The sequence below is a fragment of the Tiliqua scincoides genome, chromosome 4 (genome assembly GCF_035046505.1).
Source record: "Tiliqua scincoides isolate rTilSci1 chromosome 4, rTilSci1.hap2, whole genome shotgun sequence".
Taxonomy (NCBI): Eukaryota; Metazoa; Chordata; class Lepidosauria; order Squamata; family Scincidae; genus Tiliqua; species Tiliqua scincoides.
Window position 1 is genome coordinate 16,109,669 of NC_089824.1, and position 17,060 is coordinate 16,126,728.

Below are 17,060 nucleotides of genomic sequence, written 5' to 3' on the forward strand. Positions count from 1 at the left end.
AGAATCTTTTGGATCCAACCTGTTTCTAAAACTCTTATGTATCCTTTGCAAAGGCAAGTACAGTGTGGCTTTCACAAATTAGGAAACCTTACCACTGCCTGTTTTCACAGGGCTTGTGTTTCTTTGCTAAGAAAATAGTGGAAATGGAACATACAAGATTATTTTTTTTTAGTTCAGCTGCTGACCTTTTTTCTTTTTCTTTTTTTTATTAATAGAATAGGTTGGATGAACTCAATAGACGTCTTCATGTCAAAGGAACAGAAGGTAAGGACACAGTGACAAACTCCGTGAAAGAAGTCCTTGTTTTCTTGTGTTCAGATTTGTAAACTGTAATTTTAAAGTGGTAAGAAACAAGCCAACATGCCAGCAGAACCCCCAGACTTTCCTCTAGCTTGGAGCTCTGATGCGACTGATGTGCATGATCAGGTCAGATTCATTAGATGTTGGATGAGAAAGGCTGATGTGGGCTGGCTGGATTTCCGCCCAGTAACTGTCTGCCTAGAACAGGGGTGTCAAACTCATTTCATACTAAGGGCCAAATACCATTCATGGTGCTTGCTGAGGTTTGAAAGTGATGTCATTAGGCAGGAAGTGATGTCATTAAACAGGTCATAACCAAAAATAAGCACTTTTTCTCATTTAAGAGCTCATTCACTGCAAATTACAGAAGAGAAAATACACAAATCTTGATCATATTTCAAGATATGAGATTTCATGTGGGCTGCCCTTATAGCAGTAACTCCTTAGCACTGCTCAGCAGCTGAGAGTCAGAGGGCCAGATAAGTTTCCGCAGGCCGCATCCGCCCCCCCCCCCTGGCCTTATGTTTGACACCCCTGGCCTAGAATATATCATTCTAGATGCTAATGCATGTGATCTGCAGTGTTCCCATTTTGCAAAGGGGGGAATTGAGGCTGAAAAACAAGATCTTGACTATCTTGCAAATTTAATGGAATTCAAATCTAGACTGACAAATTCACCAAAACTTGGTTTTAAATGTGCTGAAAGCAGCCAATAAATATATTTACTGACTATTGCCCTGATCCCTAAATATCTGTGAGGGTGCCAATTTTCTCTGTCTTCTTATAATATTGCTACCATGTTGACATAATGCCCTGTTGTGTGATGTAGTTACAGGTACACCAATACCACATTTTGACCTAGTTACTGATTTGCTGGTATAGTGAGAGTTCTGGGATCAGTCCATTAGGCTCTGATTCAGCAAAAACATTTAAATTTTCCTGTTAATCTTCAAGCATGCTATTACCTCTTAGCAATAATTGGAGATTCTTAGTGCTTACAGTCTTGCTTTGGTGATGAAGTTATGAGCAAATGGGTGCATTCTTATCTCCCCTTCTCTTTATTTACAAAATGCATGGCACACATTCTCCCTGCTCTACACCACTTCTCTTTGAAATGAATGGGAGCAGGGGATGCTGGGGAATCCTACTCATTGCAAACAGAAGTAAAGGGGAAGGATGCTGGGCTCCAAATTGCCTGCCCTGCATACTTGGTTCTTCATAAGCACCACGTAGGCAGAAAGAGATTATCTTGACTCTTAACAGCTCCCCCCCCCCATTCTCCTCCCAGCAGCACTGGAGGAGAAGAGGTCTGCCATTGCTGCGATAGTCTTCTGACTTGCCCTAAGTTGGAAGAGGATTGGAGCACTCATTGGTGTGGCAGCTTGGAGAGAGAGGCAGGCACGCAGGCAGAAGGGCTGGGGAATCACCATCCTTCCAAGACTCTTGTCCATGTGACCATTTTAGGTCACTTCATGGCAAGGCTAATCCTCCAGTCAGTGCAGTGTGAGAGCTGGAGCTCGAGAGGGTTGAGGCTATGGAGGGCTTTGAAGGGAAAGACCAAGAGCTTGTTCTGAATCTAAAAGTAGGAAGGAAGCCGATGAAGGGACTTTTAGTTCAAGAGCTAGAGGGATTGATTGGTACCCGCTGAGGAGATGAAGGCTATGAATTTTGACAATCATTAGGTTCTCAGAGGTGAATAGGTGACAGTCTTGCGTATCTTTTAGCCTTCTTGGAGTTGTCACCTCACCATCACTAAGCATTTTGTGGCACTTTTGTATGTTCAGAAAGTTGAGGTTTGGACCAATAACTTCCAAGCTTACTTTTAGCTTCCAGAATGCATTCACTCCCAAAAGTACCACAGTGAAGTTTCTTTGCAAAAGAATATGAATTTTGGAGGTTGCCGTGTAATGTTCACATTCATTCTGGGATTAAGTCTGGTTTGCCTTGGCATGATGGAGAGGAACAAGCATGTTAAAATAAAATGTGTTTTGAGAGAAGAGGGTTGTAAAATAATGTTTATGAATGTGCTAAAGTTTTTGTTCCATGCATAATTTTTTTTCTAACTTGCAGATAAGCACCTCCTTTATGGTCGCCCTGCAGTTCTTTATCGGACAAAATACAGTATCTTGCATCATCACGACTTTGAAAGTGGCTACAGTGAAACATTCTTGATGCCTCTCTGGACATCTTACACCATTTCAAAACAGGTTATTATGTTTGCCACTTTGCCTGACTAATGCATAGGTATGGGGGGAAGAGATTACTATAAATATTATTGGTGAAACTGGGTAAGAAGCAATTATGATAAAGGTGCATAAATTCATATATCACCAAGTGACTGTGGGTGACTTTCCTATTATCACAGTGCCCTCAGAAACACTGTAAGGTCAACATTAAGAGTTCTGTTATTGTGTGAATCTCTGTACCATGCCTTGTCCTTGGCAAAGGAGCCCTATGGAAAGTGAAACTGAGTCATATTGCTCATTTACTCGTGAGTAGGTGAACTTGCCTTAGTCTGATAGAAAGAGCAGGCTGAGAGAAATCTAACGACACCGCAATGGTCCCAGTCCAATGAACGAAGCCCAAAAAAGAACCTGAGGAGGTCCCTTCCTCCAAGCTGACAAATGTATTGAGCCCTATGAAAAGTGAAACTAAGCCACATGGCTGCATTTACTCATGAGTAAGTAAACGTGCCTTGGCTCGTGGTCAGACCAGGCAAAGGGAAATGTGAGGCCACCAGAATGGTTCTGATCTGATGAACGTGGGGCTCAACAAATGCTCCAGAAGGCAGTCTCCCCCACTAAAAAGGACAAAAAGTGGGTCCCAGTGCTAAATGTCTGAGAACTGCTGCAATAAGGTGCTAGTAAGTTGACACCGGGGGGAGGGGGTGACACCACTAGTGACCAAAATCACTAAAATCACAGTTTGTAGGAATAATACCATCATGTATATCTATCAATGTGTAATTTCATGCAGAATGCAATGAAACAAACTTCATTGAAATAATTGTACAATCAATTGTACAAACAATCAAATAATTGTTTGATAGAATTGTTCTATCAATTGTAAGAACAATTGTTCTATCAAAAGGTACAGCCAGAAAATCCGTGGGGGCGGGGCAATGGTATATTACTATGCCCACCACCTGGGGTGTTGCCCCACCCACTGCATGGGGGTGACACACTGGCCTCCCGCAGAAGGTGATGCGGACCCTAGTGACATCACTGGCCGAAAGAATGTATCTTTGGTTGTTGCCTTGACTGTGTTTTCTGTAAAAATGTTGCTGTCATTTTCTGTGCTAAATTTATATTGTTATAAACGGCTTTTAGCATTTTTATGGAAAGCTATATCAATAGTTTTGATGATGATAATGATTTTCTATATAAAAATCCCTAACATGCATGTCTGAGGTGTAATTCTAACAAGATCCAAGTCTAGTATTCAAACCATATTAATAGCCTAATGTTATCCCTACCCCCAGTGCTGTTGCAGCTGTACTGTAAAGGCACCACTGCATGCTATTGTGGTGTGGGGTGCGAACAGACAGCCTTCAGGAAGTGAGAACTTTTTGCCCTTAACTCCTGGTAGGCTGCCCGTTTACCAACGTGTCTTCTCAGATATACACCACCTATTTTGGTGGTGTATATCGAAGGAGAAAAAAGGGGCAGGGAGGTTTTAAAAAGAGGGGATAAGATCTGGTGTGCCCCATTGCCACTAGAGCTACCCCTCCTGCTTCCTATTCACCCCCAGTTCCTCCCCCCTCCCTGCCCAGACATGCCCTAGTTCTCCACCGCCCACAGCCCTACCCTTGCCACTGACTGACTGGTGCTGAGAACTCCAGGGCTTCTGCTACGACACGGCCAGAACCACTCACTATTTCCCTCAGTGTGCCAGTCACATACTAGTGTAGAGCATTATGTTTTGCAGTGCCATGAGTTGGGGTGTGCTGTCAGAATACGAGTTTTGGCATTACAGCCCAGTGATGGGATTGAACTGCAATTCTTCCAAAAACCTTTCATTAAATGTTAGACACTTTAAAAGTGATATGTGTAGATTGGTCTTAGTTGTTGATTTTCCCCCTTTCCATCTTTCAATGTAGGCAGAGGTATCTGGTGTTCCAGAGCAGTTGGTCAACTGTGTAAGGCCTGACCTGCGCATTTCTCCAAGCAATAGTCAGACCTGTACAGCCTACAGAGTGGACAGACAAATGTCTTATGGGTTCCTCTTTCCTCCTCGTAAGCTTATGCAAGCTGTTCACACATTGTCTTGTGATTTTTATATTTTGTATGCTTGTGTAATGATATATTAATACACATAATTAAGGAATGTGGGCACATGGGACAGATCTTGCTGGTTTATACTGCTTCAGTTTATTTAAGAGCTTTCGATACTGCCAGTTCCCATGTCTGAAATCAGTTTTTGAACTGAACTATTGTATATGTCTCTATGCCCTTAATATCCAGCAGAATGAGCTTGGGTAGTGGATTGCATGGCTGTATATCATGTTTGTAAGGGAGGTGGAAATGTAAGTCTTTAGGATCCCCTGGCGCACGTGACAGACATTGGATCATCTGTGCCTTTGGGATGGTGATGGTGGTGGGATGCTCTACAAAGCAGAGGTGTAAGCATACAAGTTTGTGCTGTGTTTACAGCTCTTGCCTTGGATTCTCAAAGTGCTAACGTTCTGGGAACTACTCATAGTTGCAGAAAGGAGAACAAATCTTATTCTAGTTCAGTAGGCACCAAATCCCAGACCTGAGACCTTGAAAAAGCCTTCCCCATTGTGCATGGCGCTTACCGTTCCACGCTGCTGCCTTTTGTTATTAAAGCCAGTCTTCTCAGAAAGTCTCACCGGGCAGCCGCTTCTGCTGCCTGTCACCCCAGCAGGCTCTGTGCCCCAGTTTCAGGGTGGAAGTGACTGCCCAGTGCAACATTCTGTGAAGATTGACTTGAAAGAGTCAGCAGCGCAGAATGTTAAGCATCATGCACAACGGGGAAGGCTTTTTCACGGCACAGTGGTCCGCGGTTTGGAGACCGTAGTTCTTGTTGCTTTACTCCATTTTTGTTTCTATTTTGCACTTGTTTCATGTTAGCTGTTAAGAAACAATCTGAGTTTTAGAGGATTCTATGGTTAATGCTGTGGTTCTCAAATTATGGATCCGGAACCCACCAGTGGGTCGTGACCAAATTTTAAGTGGTTTGCAAAACTGACAGGGCAAATTAGACTGTTTACATCAAGTGTTAAACAAGCTGCTACTTGGGGGTGGGGCACTACAGCCCAATTACCATTATAGCCACACCCCTTGGCATTTATAAATTGGGCAGCAGCCTCTAGGACCACATCAAAGTTTGAGAACCATTGGGTGAATGAATTATATTATTATAAGAGCAGCACATCAAGTGTCATCACCCTGATATTTTTCTTCAAAGGGTTTCTAGCATAGAAAAAGTATTCCTAGCCCTACCTGGTTTCTGTCTTTCATCCTTACATGGATATACTAAATGCATATAGTAATTTTGACAGGATATGTCAACTTTCTTATTTTCAGACCTGAGTTCCTCAGCCGAAGCAAAATACGATGCTTTCCTAGTAACAAATGTCATTCCAATGTATCCTGCCTTCAAGAGTAAGTATTTTCGATTGTGAGTGCTGGTATGAAATAGTTTAAGGAGTGATTTAGTTATTTAGCATATCTTTGTCCTACTTTCTAACATGGATGTGTCCACAAAATGCGTTATCCTGCCTCCCCTGCAGAAAAAAAAAAGAAAACCCGTGTTATCAATAGCAGATAGTAATACAAAAAGATTAAACAGAAGCACCAGCAGTGAAAGTAACTTCATAATTCCAGTGCCTTCTGAAATATAACAGCCTTTATTCAACATATGAAAACAAATGAAGGAGCAGCAAGACTTACCTCCCTGGGGAACAAGTTCTTTAGCCTCAGTGCCACCACTGAGAAAGCCCCCCCCCTTCTCTGATGGACATGAATCCCCATAGATTACCTAAATATGTGAGATTGATTTGTATGGGAATTAGTTGCCTTTTCTCTGCATTTACCCATGTAAATGGAGAAATTGATATGTTAAAACAGTAAGTATTTAGAAAAAAAAAAAAAGAATTTTACTCCTGTTGTCTTGGAAAGTCACTCTATAGATGGATCATAAACTATCATATACCAGTGGTCTGCCCAATCTTGGTATTGTCAATACTGACTGCCAGCAGAACAGGATAGGCTTTCAGACAGGAATTTTTCTCTAGATATGCCAGAGATTGAACCAGGGACCTTCTGCATGCAAAGCAGATGTTACTTCATTAAGCTGCAGCCTCATGAGGTGCCACCACTAAGAATCCCTTTATCCAAAAATCTCATCTGCTTTGCCTCCGAAGGTAGAGGCATGGAAGACAGGGGCCTTTGTTGCAGATCTGAATTGTCAGGCAGGTTCACATGGGAGAAGTTAATATATTTGCATTTCTAGAAAGAGAAATTTAAATGCTGCATCCATACATAGCATGTTGAGAGCTTTTAAATTCCTTTAAAAAAAAAAAACCCTGGCAAAGAACATACAGCATGATCCACCAAACTCAATTGTTAAAAATGTTATGCTGTGTTGAAAAACCACAAGTTTTTTGCAAATGTGCATTTGTGTGTCTGCACTCACGAGAGAGACAGCAAGAAAAACTCATCATTTGTAAGGAAAGAACAATGGAATATCTGTACAGGACCCATTGCAATACCAGCCTCGGAATGGCACTGTGTATTTCCTTTGTTACAGCCTGAAGAGGGAAAATAAGAATACAAACATGGTGGCTTCTTTCCAAGAAATTAAATGAATCTGAAATAAACCTATGATTTTGTTTTTATTTAACCACAAAACAAAGAAATTCTTCTTATCTCTAATACTTTTGGAACACCCAGAGCTCATGTTAAATACGTCACATGATCTAAAAGAGTTAAAAAGAATTAAAAGAAGTGCTTTTGTTAAAAGTTTTACATAATCACAGTGGTGAAATATGCTGCTGTATGTGTAACTTCTGTCAATTAAAATGTTGATTAAATACAGGTTAAAGATTTGCCTACTGAGGTGCAAAGAGATTAATGATAAATTTCCTGTTTCCCCCTTATCTGGTCCAGACATGATATTGATCCATTGATTTTCAGAGTTACTAGATATTCTCATCCCATGTCTGATCTTCATTGTCTTGATATCTCTGAAAAGTGCTTCTTTGTAATATACTAGGACAGTGTTTCTCAAACTGTGGGTCGTGACCCACTAGGTGGGATGCAAGCCAATTTCAGGTGGGTCCCCATTCATTTAAATTTATTTTTATTATATTTGACTTGATGCTCCCATGGTATGTGACTGCATTTGGGGAAATGTTACAGATCTGTAATTTGAACAGGCCACTATGTATATGCTTTTAGCAATGATAGTAAATGGAACTTATTCCTGGGTAGGCTTGGGTAGGTTTGCAGCCTAGGATTGTTAAAAATTTTCCTGCTTGATGATGTCACTTCTGGTCATGACATCACTTCTGGTGGGTCCTGACAGATTCTCATTCTAAAATATGGGTCCTAGAGCTGAAAGTTTGAGAACCACTATACTAGGAAAATGCCTGTGTGTGTATATATACGTGTACAAGCATGTACATGTTGAGCCTATTTAATCCATGGATTTTCCATCTGCAGATCTGGCTCAGTATGGCTCCCCCGGACCCACACTGAGCCAGACTTGGCTTAACCGGGGCCTTCCAAAGGTGACTGAAGCTGTGCTCTGGTTGCCTCCAGAGGACTTTCTGAAGCCCACAGAGGCTGCACACATCCGCCTGTGGCCTCTGCAGGTTTAGAGTGCCTCCTAGAAGCAAAAAAGCCACTTCTGCCACTTTGACGAAAAAGCAGAAATGGTTTTTTGCCTGTAGAAGGCATTCTGAAGCCCACAGAGGCCGCAGGTGGATGCGCGCTGCCTCTGCAGGCTTCAGAACAGCTCTGGTCATGTTAGGAGCTCAGGTGGGCTCTGAAAACCATGGATTTCATTATCAAGTGTTCATTATAATGAAATCCATGGTTTTCTGTATCCACGGGGGTTCCGGGAACGAATCGCTCGCAGATACAGAGGCACCACCTATATGTGTAGGTTTGACTTGTATAGTATTAGGAACCCTGAAGGATGCCCTGAGTGTTTGTGCTCAATGTGCAGGAATCCTTCCCCCCCCCCATCACTGTTGTGAATGCTATCGGTTTTCAGGGCTCACAGTGATAATATCCACAAGTGAAGCACTTTACTTTTTCTCCATAGAAGTGAATAGTAATAACTTGTGTACACCTGAGGAGAGTCAAGGAGTGCAATTAAATATATCACTAGAATGAGAATTATGCCTGTTTCCTGCCCCTGGTGACCCTAGATAATGAAATTCAAACCTGCTCTTACTTGCATAGGACATAATTATTAAAACATAATCTTATGTCTTAATACAGAGGTGTGGAATTACTTTCAACGGGTTTTGGTGAAGCGATATGCCATTGAGCGGAATGGAGTCAACGTTATAAGCGGACCAATCTTTGATTATGACTTTGATGGTTTGCATGACACACCGGATAAAATAAAACTGTAAGCATCTTCCATGAAGCTCTCATTGTTATGCAATTTTTTTTATAACTGATCCCTATCAGGGCAGAATTCCATGGATGAGGAGCATTCCTCACATAGAAAGAATAGAAAGGTGGATGGATCTTTCTCTGTTCACTGTGTGTTTCAATATATTCTTGTTTTCAAGGGGAATTTTCAATTTTATTCATAAAAGAGTGCTCAAGGAATCTGCTTAGTTAGCTTTAACTATGAAGAAATTTTGATACACCTACTATATCTTCAGGATGAACACTTTTTTCCTTTTGAGAAAGATGATTAGTCATTTATTAGCAGTTGTAAACAGTGGCGTTCCCAGAGGGGGGGTTCCCAGAGGGGTTTTTTGCAGGGCACCACAGTATGCTGTGTAAGCTGCCCCTCCCCCTCACCATCAGAGCCATTCCAGAACCTGACAGGAAAGCAGAGGAGATTCCTCTGTGTTCCTCGTACCACCCAGAATGGCTCTGATTGTTGGGGGGTGGGTGGGGGTGGGACAGCTTACACAGCATGTTGTGGCACCTTGCAAAACTTAGTGCTGTGCCACCCTCTGGGAACATCACTGGTAATAAATGCCACCTCTTTCCCCTGGGGGCTGGGGATAAGAATAGGCCCTCAGTTTGGCTGTACTTGTCCTAAGAGGCGACTAAACAGCCACCGGGTAGATGGGACTCGTCAGCCTGGGAAGGCAGCTCATCTGAGAGAAGGAAAACTCTGATCCCAAACCTCCACTGCCTTGTGGCTACATTCAGTTATGGAAAAGGCTTCAGGAGTCAACCTCGAGGCAAAATCCAGAGCCGGAGTCCCTGAGGCAGTTCATGGCTGAACACAGTCAAGTTCTGGCAACTCCTGCGACGCCGCTGGAACAAACCGTATTGGCCTCTGCCTTTCCATTGGACCATTTCAGTGATGTGGAGAGGGGGGATTTGCTGCCTGGGTAACAGCCTATCCTCCATACCTACTTTACCTCCATAGCCTACTTTACCCAGGCTTCGCGCACTGGAGAGGACACTCTGTTCCAGAACCACCATTCAGAGCGTGACACCATAGTCTTCCGAGACTGAAGGATGCCAACTCTTTCCCTGATCAAAGGGATTCAAGGCATCTCTCAAAAACCAATGTAACAACCAAGCAATCAAACAATTAAAAATTGTTTTGATTACACATTGAAACACATTGGGAAGGAAAAGCAATAGATGCACTGTTTTCTTACTGTGTTGGATGTTTTTTCTTCTGTTATTTTTGGGCCTCTTCTGCATATGAAGAGGCTGTGTGGTTAGCAATGAATCCCTTTCAATAGGTAGCAGAATAGAAGGTTCTTTACTTGGAATCTTTTTCCACATGTCCACTGCAGTCATGCTGTTCCTCAAGAAAGTCCCTCCTTTCTTCTAGGTATGTGGAAGGAAGCTCAATCCCAGTTCCAACCCACTACTACAGCATCATAACAAGTTGTTTAGATTTCACCCAGCCTGCTGACAAATGTGACGGACCACTGTCTGTGTTGTCCTATATTTTCCCTCACCGGCCTGACAATGATGAAAGTTGCAATGTAAGTTTGCCCAGTGTTCTCTTCTTGATTTATCTTGCGCAACCAACAAATAGAGAACCCAGGGTTGCACCAGTGTCTTCAATTTTGTTTGCATTTATTAATCTGGCTGCTAATAGAGGACTAGCTATCTTTTAAGCCTAGTATGTGAGTCCACAGAGCCTTTGGGGTAACCTAAAACATGTAATGAAGCAACAGTACATGACCACAACGAACCCATCCCCATCACCAAAAGCAAAACAAGTACATGCACAAATCAGGACCCTAAAATTGCATAAATGAAGTACATAGAATCATGTGGTAGAACTCTTGGCTCTCTACAAGACAGAGTGCTTAATCACTGACCCATAAATCCAGGGCATGCATGTTCCTCTTTGGGGCTCTCTTACCTGTATTTTACAGTTTGTGCTAATTAAGCTGGTCTTACACGGCAAAAGTGATCTGTTGTGAGAAAATCAAGCCGAAGGCTGTTTTCACCAGCTGCCTCTATTGACTTAAGCTTGAACGTAGAGTTCTGTACTCTGCTTCTTTCAGATGAGAGCACTAATTGGTGTGTGTCACTTCCAGTGACTTGAGGTGTTTTATGTGAGCTATTTAAAACAACATAATGTCAATGATTTGAATGATGCTCCTTAATGATAATGAGTCTTCACAGGTGACTGTGATGATTTTCTACAGTGTCAGCAAGGAAAAAGAAGAGAGGTAGAAAGAGATGAACAGCAAGTGCGGCTGCATGGTTTGTTACACTCCAGTGTGTGCATTTTTTCAGGCTGAAATCCAGTGTTGGGAAGTCATGACTCAAAAGTAATGGGAAAGGTGCATATGTTTTCCCCTGCTGGTTCTTCTGTTCAAAATACCTCCTCCCAGCTTCTTTTTCCCATGCAGGATTTCAGATGCATATTAATAAGCAGAGAATAATCTTGAACATTAAAAAGACCATCAGAGAAAGGGTTAATCACCTTCCTCACTGTTCCTTGGCTCACAGTTGCAGTCTTCTGAGTGATTAGAGAGAGTTATTAAAGGAAGCTTGTTTCACATATTTGCATGGGATGACTACTCATTGTAGCCTAAGACCAAGGAGAGAAGAGGTGTTTACTGGAAGCTTCCTGTGCTTATATTTCTGTTTTAGCTTATGGAGTCAATAATGTTGCTTTTCAAACTTGCATTAATTCCGGCTTATAAATAGCCACTTGCCAGGCTACCTGTGGTGGCAAATATGAATTGCTTCCAGGCCATCCGGCATGCAAGCTTTACCTAAATTAAAAGCCACAAATGACTAATATAGTACGGGTGACCAGATGGGCTAGTAAACATTTTTATAGGCTTGTAACTGTGAATTTACTGTATTTATGCTGTTTAAGATACATTCACTGTATAAAGATATACATGAAGAAAACTGATCAGTCACTTTGACTGTTCCAGGAATACCAAACAAATGGCCTCTGTGATTGACTTTGACCTGAAATCATGCACTTAGGACCAGACTAGATGTTCCATGACTTCAGCTGAGACTGAAACAAAAATGTTCAAAAAATCAAAGTGGAAGCTGTAGCGTTACTGTACAGGGTTCCTTCCCAGGAGAAATATCTGAAATTGTTGGTTTCTATAAGACAAGTTTCAGGGGGCAGGGGAAGGGGTTGTCATGGCATCTTTAGAGCTTTGGAGTCTTACTCCCCCTTCAGAATAACAACTTCAGGGGGTGTCTGATTTGGATCACTACTGCAGCATGGATGTAAAGCAGGGTGGTGGGTGGGGGGGAGAGTTAATCCTCTGCTGATTACCTTGTGAATGCTTTCCTTTCCACCTGATGGCAACTTTGTGAGAGTGATTTGCATTGGGAGATCAACAGGAGGGCAAATGGTCACATCCCCCTTGCACCCTGCAGTGTGGCCCTGATCCATATCATTCTTCTCTTGTGGCTTTTCTGCAAGACAAAACAAAGCACAACAAAGACATGGAAAGTGCAGTTGCAGGGCACCCGCTGTTCCATGTAATGTCTCCCTTGGTCTTTTTGTCCTCTGGCTTGGCAGCATCACTATTATTCTTGACTGTAAAGTCCCAACTATCTTAGTAACCGAAACTGAGTTTCTGGTTCCTGAAGGGTATTCTTACATTTACAGTTGCACTGTCCTTGAAGATGGCTTCAAATGACACAGCACCACCTGGTGGCTACATGCATCCATGTGGGGAACCAATCATCTTTATTCAGACCCAGGAGCCAAAGCAAATCTGTACTATCTTCTTGGTAGCAACAGTACAGTTGGTTTTACATCCCAGTCATAAATATCCACTATGTGGTAGTAGGCTGCCTGACATTACATTTACTGAGTGTCAAAATATGAATATTATTTTGGAAAAAGTAGAGAAACTATTATTCATTTTTCAGTAGTAAACTTCTTAAGTATTTCCATAGTATGTTGACCTTGAACATCTGGAATGACTGCGGAATAGAGAATTTCCTGCTCATGTATACCGTCACCCTGAGCTACTTACTTATATATAAGAAGTCAAAAGAGGAGAGAGTGATTTTAAGGAGAAAAAAATGCAGCTTATTGTTTTGTTTGGTAGACATTTAGAATAAAAAGGAAATTCAGGGGAGGGAGAAGAATAGATAGATAGGTGTGTGTGTCTTTAAACTGCAAAAGTACTGGGTGGTTCTGACAAAATCCATTATAGACCCAACTGAATTTGGATTCTACACCAATGTTGCCCTAAGGCCAGTACAATGTCCATCGTATCATAAGCCCGTCCAGGCAGTGCTGCACCACACAGCCCTTCCAATAACGCTATTGCAGTCCCACCCAGCAACACCAACAGTATCCATGGGAATCTCGACACAGCCTGTCACACACAGAGCAGCATTCTCACTTTGGTGGATCATTAGCATGAACTTGGGAAGATGCTTAAGGAGCCAATGACAGCATCCACCCAACACCAGTGACCAGAAAAACACTACCAGGGTGAGCAGACCAGGGAGAGGAGGCAGGTACAGGGACAATGATAGCCAATGCTGGGTGACACTCCCCCACCAACCACTGAGAATGAACTGCACAGCAACAGGCACTTCTGCTAATGATGGGAAGGTGCCTCAGAGACACCACACAGACACAAAACAAAGATGCCACAACAGTTCCAGCCCCTGCAGGAATCACAAAGGCAGCAGCAGCAGAGTGAAAGCAAAGACCTGCTAGAACCCTAGCATCCAGGGTTCAGTTCCCTTTATCTCACCTATGAAACACACACACCCAAAGAACACTTTTTTGATTAGATCACAAGAAGGGCAGAAGACAACTACTAAGACATAAGACTGTGCTGCCACTGGACAATGAGCAGGGATTGGAGTCAGGCAGGGAAGTACTGGATTTGAACACCACAACTGAGAAATGCTAGAATGCTCTTCTCAGTGACGTTACACGTTCTTTTACAAATCCTGAAAACTAGTGACTGTTTCTGTAACATTTACAGCCCAATCCTGAGCTGCCCGGCGTTCGTGGCTGTAGCAGTGCTGAAAATGGTGGCTTCTGCATCCAGTGCACCCCAGGCAGTCACCGCCTCCTTCTCAGAAGAAGGGGACGTTCATCCCAGCAGTGGAGCTACTCGATTCTATGACAACCCAAGGGTTGGTGTAGAATTGAGAGCCTCCATATCGGGCAGTCAGCCCAACAGAGAGGCTCAGGATCCGGTGGAGCAAAGCTCCTCCTGTCCCACCTCTCTCCCCCCCCAGCACCCCTCCTCCCGGCCCTCTCCTTGCCCTCCCTCTGCCTCTCCCTGCCTCAGAATGCCTCCCCCCCCACGCCACACTTACCTCTCCACTGCCCAGCAGTCCACTGCCCTTATGGCATGTTTGCAATAGTGAAGCATGTGGTAATCCAGCATGCACTTGTTAGAACTGGTACATTCTTAGCTGTTAACTAAGAAAGAGGACCACTTAGAAATTCAAGAATAGTAGGAAGTTCTCACAGACAATAAAAAGATGCAAATTAACCTTCTTGCAGGTAGTTCTCACCAGATTATAATCTCTCTCTGCAGAATTTAGGTTTCAAATAAACAATTCTGAAAGGTGAAACATCACCTTTGAAAGCGAAAACACATCCTAAGTTGAGATGCTTTTCAATTTCAGAACTTGGAAGACGAATCCCGATGGGTTGAAAATCTCTTGAAAATGCACACAGCTAGAGTTCGTGACATTGAGCAGCTCACCAGCTTGGACTTCTTCCGTAAAACCAGCCGAAGCTACACAGAAATCCTTTCTTTAAAGACATATCTGCATACATTTGAAAGTGAAATTTAACTTCCTCTTAAACTCAGCCCATCATCTCATGAAGTGGTGTATATTTTTATATTATATTTATTAATTTGAAACAGGACATTAAAATTATTAGTATTTTTAATCTTGCATCAAATCTTAAATATATTAAAAGTCAGGGTTTTTTCTTCTTGATTCTTTTAACATAGATGTGTTTTGTTCTCTAAGAAGAGCTCCTGTAGTGCTGACGTTTGAGTTTTTTGGTTGAAGCTTTTTTCAGTGGTGCTGCAGAATTGATGATACATGCATTGAGGAAATGTTTAATTTTTCCAGCACTCCCTTGCCTCGTCTTTAGTCCTGTACTGTGTATCAAACATGTAAAATGACAATTACTATTAACTATGTGATAGACATATTTAAGCTCCATAGAGAATAGAAACTTAAATATAATAAAACCACACATTCAGTTTTGTACTTTGTGTTTCTTTCTCAGACAATACTTGAGTATGTAGATGTAAAAAACAGTTGCTGGTATCCCTGGGGCAAATCACTCCACTGGACCCCCATGAAATCCCCTTGCTGTCCTCCTGGTTGTTTGTTGGGTACTATCACTGCCTGAGGGTGATAGTGCAGTCAGGTGGGTCTTGGTCCAGGTGGTCATCTTTTGACTGTCTGGCTCTAAATTTATTTATTTTTTACAGTATTTGAAAAATGCATATCCAGTTTTTCCCATGCTGAAACAAATACCCAAGATAGCTTACAAAGCTCCATAATAAATGTACAATGTACCATAACAATTAAAAAAGGAAAAGAATTCAAAACAAGGCATTAAAACATTAACTTTAGCAGCAAAGCATCAAAACATTATTTAAAAATTATAACAAAGGAAAACCACACACACATAATTGAGCCTTTTCGGGGGGGGGGGGAGAGATAAATTAGTCCTTTAATCTGAACAATTTAAACAAATGCAATTCTGTAAATTGTATTTGATTTCATTTATCTTTTACAATATTTGGATATCTAACAGTGATGGTTCACAACAGTGACAGATAATATAATAATAATAATATAATATACAGTATTTATATACCGCCTTTCTTGGTCTTTATTCAAGACTTTATTCAAGGCGGTTTACACAGGCAGGCTTATTAAATCCACGCAGGGATTTTTACAAATTGAAAGAAGGTTCTCTCTTTCAAGAACCACCACATTCAAGATGTTACACTCCGATCTGGTTTAACATTCTGGCCTCCATCCTCCCACGCTCCGAGCAGATGGAACAGCTCAGCTGCAGCTTGCCAGCTGCTTCAAGGTCGCACGGTGCCGGTGGCCTCGAACTGGCGACCTTGTGGATGTTAATCTTCAGGCAAATGGAGGCTCTACCCTCTAGACCAGACCTCCTGCCCAGATCCAGAATACCAGGTCTCAAACAAATCCAGTGCTGTCAATGGGGTCGTGGTGCTCCTATGAGAGTTGGCAACAGCAGAGGAAATCTGGGAGAGGGGATGTTTTTTGGACCTAGTTCTTATGGCTTAGTTCACACAGAGGTGGCAAACTGTGCCTGGATATTCTGCTTCAGACTGCCAACAAAGCCTTGTGCGTTGGAATGTTCCTCCATGCAAAATGAATAAATAAATGGATCTCTACACATAGAACATCAGCATGACAGGAAGAAAGCTAGTCTAGAACAGCCATTTTCAACCACTGTGCCGTGGCACACTGGTGTGCTGCGAGAGGTCCTCAGGTGTGCCGCAGGAATTTGGGGGAAGGTCATTTATTAATAGAGCCAATGGGAGATGTGAGCCCCCACTGGCAGCATGGTGTGCCTTGTCAATTGTCAGAAACCTGGTGGTGTGCCTTGACCATTTTAGTGCCTTGTCAGTGTGCTGTGAGATGAAAAAGGTTGAAAATCACTGGTCTAGAACAGTGGTTCCCAAACTGTAGGTCATGACCCAATTTCTGGTGCATCACAGGCCTGCCAATGCTGCAAGCTAAAATGGCAGGTAACACAGAAGTTGCTTACAGGTCATAAGTGTGCACTCCATGTCATTGGCCATGTTGCATTTCCCAAACTGTATATTGTGCTGGTGGGTTGTGACACAGAATTTGGGAAATGCGGCATTATGTAGCCAATGGCTCATGGCACACACACAACCCAGAAGTAACTTCTGGGAAAATAAGTAGGGATGCCTACTTCAAACCAGAATTAGATACTAATAGCAGAAAACACACACAAGCATCCTTGTTCTTGAGCTTAAGAAACCTAGGGTTGGTGTTGTCATCAGGTTGCCTGATTGGATGAATGAAACCCACCTGCCCCTCCATCCCACCCTTTTATCTAAACAG

At 42.4% G+C, this 17,060-nt stretch overlaps 1 protein-coding gene across 1 annotated transcript in view; it reads left to right on the forward strand.

Annotated features, from left to right (window-relative positions):
* Window positions 1-14,756, forward strand: part of ENPP2 (ectonucleotide pyrophosphatase/phosphodiesterase 2) — a 75,598-nt gene extending 60,842 nt beyond the window's left edge. The window contains exons 19-25 of the mRNA XM_066623123.1: window positions 216-264; window positions 2,371-2,507; window positions 4,400-4,535; window positions 5,850-5,927; window positions 8,775-8,907; window positions 10,312-10,468; window positions 14,586-14,756. Of these exons, the coding sequence (XP_066479220.1) occupies window positions 216-264; window positions 2,371-2,507; window positions 4,400-4,535; window positions 5,850-5,927; window positions 8,775-8,907; window positions 10,312-10,468; window positions 14,586-14,756 (861 nt within the window). The remainder of the gene's footprint in view (window positions 1-215; window positions 265-2,370; window positions 2,508-4,399; window positions 4,536-5,849; window positions 5,928-8,774; window positions 8,908-10,311; window positions 10,469-14,585) is intronic.
* Window positions 14,757-17,060: the final 2,304 nt, after the last annotated feature.